Below are 7,297 nucleotides of genomic sequence, written 5' to 3'. Positions count from 1 at the left end.
CGGTTTATTCCAACATTTTGATCGGCAGCTCCTGATTTCAGAGGCGTGAATCGATCCTGAGATCACGTGGTCGCTGCTGTAGCTCATCAGGGAAACCCTTTGTCCACATTCCATCACCGTGGTGAAGCTCATCAGCCAATCACACAACAGCTCTCATCTGAGGAAAAAAGAAAAGCGGAAGCTCGATGCTGATTGGCCAGCGGCTGTGTCGCTGTTAAGAGGCAGCATTCTCTCATCTGACTATGAATCACAATCAAAACTCTTCATTATGAGTGTAAAACAAACACAACTGCTGCTTGTGCAGGCTAATCAGAGATGGATGGAGTCTGTAATGAGTCAGTGATTGTTTAAAACTGATTGTATTAATTCTTTGTTGTTCATACGACTCTTTTATAAGGTTTAATTAGTGGCCGAGGACCGACGGTGCGCATGCGCGTTTTGTGTTGTTGTTGTTGTTCTATGGTCGCCCATAGAACCACTTGAGGGAAAGTTTTGAAATTTGGCACACAGATAGATGACAATCTGAACATTAACCAAAGCCAATTTTAAGTCTCTAACTCAAACTCTCTAGCGCCACCAACTGTCCAAATTTGCACAAATGTTTATGCTAATAACTTTTGAACCGTAAGGGATAGAAACAAAAGTATTTTTCCTCTGATTCCTTGAATCAAGAATTCACCATATAATGTCATTCCTATGCTTTTCAACATATCTTCTAGCCCAGCAAACATTGGTCCGACGGCAACGTCGTGTCCCTGGCCAAAAATAGGACAGCATAAATCGGTAAAAATACGTAACAGAACATTTCCGAAAAAAGATTTCAGATACGTTTAGGGTTGCATGACTTATTGTTACTTTGACTTTTAGCTATGTGTGGTTCAATATATAATAATTACGTAATTAATAAGATAACATAAAGACATCCGTTCGAATTTCATATTGGAACTATTTTTCAAGCTTGACGGGACGTGTCGGAGGGACGTCTTTTCAGCGGCCAATAAACGTTCAAATGTTTGTTAGGGGACCATTGATGTAATTTTCATGAAAATTGAATCAGATCATCTTCAGACAATGTCGATAAAAAGTTACGAAATTCAAGCTGATTAGTTTCAAATAACACGCAAACAAATCCGAAGTGCGCATCAAAGTGGACGTGAGGCTATAACTCCGCAACTCTCTAGTGTATTCTGACCAAATTTGGTGTGTGTTATGACAAGCATGACCTCAGGGTAACTGCACAGTTTCGGCGCAGTGCCACCCAGTGGTCAGGAGAAATGGAAAAAATTGCTATTTTTATTTATAACTTCTAAACAGTTTGACCAAAAATCACAAATCTTTAGATTAACAATATCTAATTTTCCCATGTCGGCCATTTTAGGTGTTAAGCATTCTTAATTTTTTTTTTGTAAAATGCTGTATTTTAATCTGTTCATGTCTTAAAATCTGTAAAAATACGTAATACAGCACATTTTCAGATATGTTTGAACATGTCTATAATTCGCTAGGGTTGCAGGTATAATTGTTACTTTGACTTTTAGCTACGTGTAGTTCAATATATAATAATTAATTAATTAATAAGATAACGTAAAGACATCCGTTCGAATTTCATATTGGAACTATTTTTCGACCATAACGGGACGTGTCGGAGGGACGTCTTTTCAGTGGCCAATAAACGTTCAAATGTTTGCTAGGAGATCATTGCTGTGATTTTCATGAAAATCGAATCAGATCATCTTCAGTCAATGTCGACAAAAAGTTACGAAATTCAACTTGATTAGTTTCAAATAACAACTCTCTACTGTATTCTGACCAAATTTGGTGTGTTATGACAAGCATGACCTGAGGGTACCTGCACAGTTTCGGTGCAGTGCCACCTAGTGGTCAGGAGATACGGAAAAAATGGCAATTTTTGCTTATAACTTCTGAACAGTTTGACCAAAAATCACAAATCTTTAGATTAACAATATCTAATTTTCCCATGTCGGCCATTTTAAGTGTTGACCATTTTTAATTTTTTTGTAAAATGCTATATTTTATGAATGCATTGGTATATCATTACTTATAGATAGATAGATAGATTGATAGATTTATTAAATTTGCAGACAAAATGTACTATTAAAAATGATTTGGTATAGCCTAATTGTCATTATATATTACATGTATAAATAGTGCAATATTTCATGCGCAACACACAAACAGTCTGTGATATTGAACAATCATTCAGAAACTGTTATTAGTGTATAATAAACATGAGGTAGCATGAGGATGATGTAAAGCAGGTCTGTTCATGTGATGAGATTCAGTCTTCTTGTGTTCAGAGATTCAGGGCGGGGCGACAGATGGCCGTGTCTCAAATCCTGCTCATCTGCCTAGATAGAAGTCAGCGTGTGAGCGTCACAGGCGCGCGACGCACGGTCAGAATCAGGGCGCGCCGGAGGATTTGAGACGCGCCCCGAGAGACAGAAACCCGCTGCTGCGCTTCATTAGAGCCTCCGCGCGTCTCCATCATTCATCCGTCCCGCAGAGCCGAACCACACACCCGATACCGAGCACACAGAACCGAGGCCGGCGGCAGATGGACGGAACACACGCGCTCTGACGGCAGAAGCTTCACTCGTTCATGTTCGGCTCGGTTCGGGGCCAGGTCCGATCGCAGTTCGACCACTCGCTATTGTTCGGATGTGCTACACTGAGAATCAAAGAGTCCGATTGATTCCCGACCGAACATGAGTTCTGCTCTCCGCTGGGTTTTATCGCTGTGCTTCTTCATCATCATCATCTTCATCATTCAGGTGCGTGTATTCTTTAAATCTAGATCAATAATGTGAAGCGTTAATTACACGCGCGCGTCATTAAATCAGCTTGTGTGTGTGTGTGTGTGTGTGTGTGTGTGTGTGTGTGTGTGTGTGTGTGTGTGTGTGTGTGTCGGATATCAGCAGGAACTGATGCGAGTTACACGATCAGAATCTGCTACAATATTCCTGCAGGCGAAACTGGGTCACACAGTGTGTGTGTGTGAGTGTGTGTGTGTGTGTGTGTGTGTGTGTGTGAAGCATCAGTCGGCTTTCACTCACTGTTACTGCTGCACAGGAAATTAAACATGTATTCTGTAATAATAGTGATATTAATAATAGCAGTATAGTATATATTATTATTATTAGTCGTTTTTTTTGATGTTATTGTTATTATTATGCTATTTTTATTGGGATATTATTATTATTAGTATTATTAAACATGTTATATATTGCTTAAAGCTTATTTAGAGTTATGTTTCAGTCTGCAGGAATGTGTGTGTGTGTGTGTGTGTGTGTGTGTGTGTGTGTGTGTGTGTGTGTGTGTGTGTTAGTCAGCCATCAGTAATCACAGACTGTCAGACGGATGATCTTCAGTGATGCTCCTCAGCAGGTGATGGAGACGCTGTTGTGATTCAGGTTCGTCTCCAGTGATTTCTGCTCGTGTGTGTTTGACTCTAGAGGTTTTCATGAGCTCAGAGTAACACACATCTGATCATCCTACAGTAATGTTTTAGAAAACATCTGGTTTTTAACAGCATGGGTGGTAGGATGGTTCGATTCGAACACTCTCCTGATTCTGATTCCTGGAATCGACTCGAGTTGAACTGAGTGTCAGTGCATGAACAACTCTTCATTAAGCTCCGCCTTAAAACATCACTGGCCAGTCCCTAGCAATGGTTGCCATGCTATCAGACAAGCTTTTGCTCTGTTCTAAGTCTGTGGCGAATCTGTGTGGTTCCATAGAGATTTAATTGGATTTTATCCCTGCTCCTGTTATGAACTTCATACGAATAGTTGTAATTCTAGTTGTCTGGATAAATCGCTCTTAAACCTCAGTGGAAATGTCTTGTATTAGTTTAAGACGACAGCACGTTCACACACTTTACATTTCACTGAAGTTCAGCACATGAAAAGTTAATGCTGCTCTGAAGCTTTGAGCTGCTAGTTATTTTATCCAGGCACTGGATTATGAGACTCGAGGTGCTGTAAAAGTGCTCGTGTTCATCAGACGGATGCAGATGAAGACCGTGGCTTTAGTTGTCCGCTTTAAACGGAGCACGTGCGTGTCTGGATCTGAAACGCTCCTCTTTCATCCATCAATCCATAATACATGAACCATCAGAGATTTGCTGCTCATCACATAAACGCTCCATCAGCAGCAGTCAGAGTCTTTACTGTCAGAGCGGAAAACACCAGTGAGATCATGAGTTTAGCTGGAAATCTTTATTAAACAGACCTTACATCATCACTGTTTACCGTGTAAATGTGTTATAAGTCTGATATTCTAAAGCAGTGAAACACGGACGAGCTTGAAAAGCCCCTTCAGCCGGTGAATGTGGGTCTGGCCTCATTGACGCTCTTTGTCATCATTCACGAAGACACAGGACGGCCATTGAGCGCGTCTGGGCCGTGGCGTACATGACCCTCAGTGTGTGCAGATGAAGGCTGGCACAGACTCCGGCTTTCACTGGAGAATCCCATCGCATTCGAACGCCTCATTTACTGCCACTGATGCTGCAAAAGCACTGCGACTCAATGAACAAACGCGCTCAGCTGCGGCGTACTTCACTCATTTAGTACACGGCATCTCCGTGCAGCTCTCATGACTTCTTATCTTGCAATTCAGACTTTATAACTGCAAATGCAATTCATATCTCACAATTCTGAGAAAAAAATCTATCTTGTAATCACGAGTTTATATACTCTATAACTCATAATTGTGAGTTTATATACTCTATAACTCATAATTGCAAGTTTATATACTCTATAACTCATAATTGCGAGTTTATATACTCTATAACTTGTAATTGCAAGTTTATATACTCTATAACTTGTAATTGCGAGTTTATATACTCTATAACTTGTAATTGTGAGTTTATATACTCTATAACTCATAATTGCGAGTTTATATACTCTATAACTTGTAATTGCGAGTTTATATACTCTATAACTTGTAATTGTGAGTTTATATACTCTATAACTCATAATTGCGAGTTTATATACTCTATAACTTGTAATTGCGAGTTTATATACTCTATAACTTGTAATTGTGAGTTTATATACTCTATAACTTGTAATTGTGAGTTTATATACTCTATAACTCATAATTGCGAGTTTATATACTCTATAACTTGTAATTGCGAGTTTATATACTCTATAACTTGTAATTGTGAGTTTATATACTCTATAACTTGTAATTGTGAGTTTATATACTCTATAACTTGTAATTGTGAGTTTATATACTCTATAACTCATAATTGCGAGTTTATATACTCTATAACTCATAATTGCGAGTTTATATACTCTATAACTTGTAATTGCGAGTTTATATACTCTATAACTTGTAATTGTGAGTTTATATACTCTATAACTTGTAATTGTGAGTTTATATACTCTATAACTCATAATTGCGAGTTTATATACTCTATAACTCATAATTGCAAGTTTATATACTCTATAACTTGTAATTGCGAGTTTATATACTCTATAACTTGTAATTGTGAGTTTATATACTCTATAACTTGTAATTGTGAGTTTATATACTCTATAACTCATAATTGCGAGTTTATATACTCTATAACTCATAATTGCAAGTTTATATACTCTATAACTTGTAATTGCGAGTTTATATACTCTATAACTTGTAATTGTGAGTTTATATACTCTATAACTTGTAATTGTGAGTTTATATACTCTATAACTCATAATTGCGAGTTTATATACTCTATAACTTGTAATTAGCCTTTCGCCGAGCCCCGCCCCCCTTAGTTACTGTTGCTTTGTCCGACAAGCCGTGGCGCTCTCACTCCACACGCAGTGTAAAATACATTGCGGAACAAAGAGGATACTGACCACACATCGACAGACAAGACAGAGCAGGTTGCTTATGATATTAAACAAAGTCCCAGCTTTCAAACCGTGTAGTTATTAAAGAAATTCAAACAATAAAAACCGTTTTGTTGCTCTTTAATGTGTCGTGACCATGGTCGTGACAGATTGCTGTAGATCCTCAGCTCAACCGCTCGTAAAAAACGATCATCTCTTCCTATTAGTTCATGAACATGAGAATGAATGTTGTTTCAAACGCGGAAAGACGTCAATAAACACCATTTTTCAAGTTTAACTCCACCAAGGTTAATCTTTTAACTAAATGGCGGATGTGGCGTTCTGATTGGTTAGATCGCTTGTCAATCAAACTCCCGGCGAAAGGTCAATTGCGAATTTATATCTTATAATTGAGAGTTTATATACTCTATAACTCATAATTGCGAGTTTATAACTTGTAATTGCGAATTTATATCTTATAATTGTGAGTTTTAATACTCTATAAATTGTAATTGCGAATTTATATCTTATAATTGTGAGTTTTTATACTCTAACTCATAATTGTGAGTTTATATACTCTATAACTTGTAATTACGAATTTATATTTTATAATTGTGAGTTTTTATACTTTATAACTTGTAATTGCGAGTTTATATACTCTATAATTTGTAATTGCGAATTTATATCTTATAATTGTGTTTTTATACTCTATAACTTGTAATTGCGAATTTATATCTTATAATTGTGAGTTTTTATACTCTATAATTTGTAATTGCGAGTTTATATCTTATAATTGCGAGTTTATATACTCTATAATTCGTAATTGTGTTTATATACTTTATAACTCATAATTTCGAGTTTATATCTTATAATTGCGAGTTTATATACTTTATAACTCGTAATTGTGTTTATATATCATAATAGTGAGTTTATCTATAACTTGTAATTGCGAGTTTATATATCTATAACTTGTAATTGCGAGTTTATATACTCTATAATTTGTAATTGCGAATTTATCTTATAATTGTGTTTTTATACACTATAACTCATAATTGCGAGTTTATATACTCTATAATTTGTAATTGCGAATTTATATCTTATAATTGTGTTTTTATACTCTATAAATCATAATTGTGAGTTTATATACTCTATAATTTGTAATTGTGAATTTATATCTTATAATTGTGAGTTTTTATACTCTATAATTTGTAATTGTGTTTATATTAACATGTAATTGTGAGTTTATATATGATAATTACGAGTTTATATACTCTATAACTTTATAACTAAGTTTTTTTCCTCAGAATTGAGAGATGTAAATGTAAGATTGTGAATTATAATGTCTGAATTGTGAGATATAAACTCAATTCTTAGAAAAAATTCACAATTATGACTTTGAAACAATAGTATTGTGATGTTTCTTTCCACCGCTAGTGAACTAAACAGTACATGATGAA

The 7,297-nt window shown here is 36.1% G+C and overlaps 2 protein-coding genes across 5 annotated transcripts in view; both read left to right on the top strand.

The window, feature by feature from the left end:
• The window catches only part of syn3 (synapsin III), an 84,829-nt gene extending 84,420 nt beyond the window's left edge, over window positions 1–409 (top strand). For both annotated transcript variants that reach the window (XR_010895643.1, XR_010895644.1), the window contains one exon: window positions 29–409. The gene's annotated coding sequence lies outside the window, so the exon portion shown is untranslated. The remainder of the gene's footprint in view (window positions 1–28) is intronic.
• A 1,020-nt stretch (window positions 410–1,429) lies between these two features.
• Window positions 1,430–7,297, top strand: part of ptpro (protein tyrosine phosphatase receptor type O) — a 41,418-nt gene continuing 35,550 nt past the window's right edge. For all 3 annotated transcript variants that reach the window (XM_067391317.1, XM_067391316.1, XM_067391318.1), the window contains exon 1: window positions 1,430–2,792. In XM_067391317.1, coding sequence (XP_067247418.1) covers window positions 2,727–2,792 — 66 coding nt within the window. In that variant the 5' untranslated portion in view covers window positions 1,430–2,726. The remainder of the gene's footprint in view (window positions 2,793–7,297) is intronic.

The sequence above is a fragment of the Chanodichthys erythropterus genome, chromosome 8 (genome assembly GCF_024489055.1).
Source record: "Chanodichthys erythropterus isolate Z2021 chromosome 8, ASM2448905v1, whole genome shotgun sequence".
In the NCBI taxonomy this organism is placed as follows: domain Eukaryota; kingdom Metazoa; phylum Chordata; class Actinopteri; order Cypriniformes; family Xenocyprididae; genus Chanodichthys; species Chanodichthys erythropterus.
This window is presented reverse-complemented; position numbering and strand designations above follow the sequence as displayed.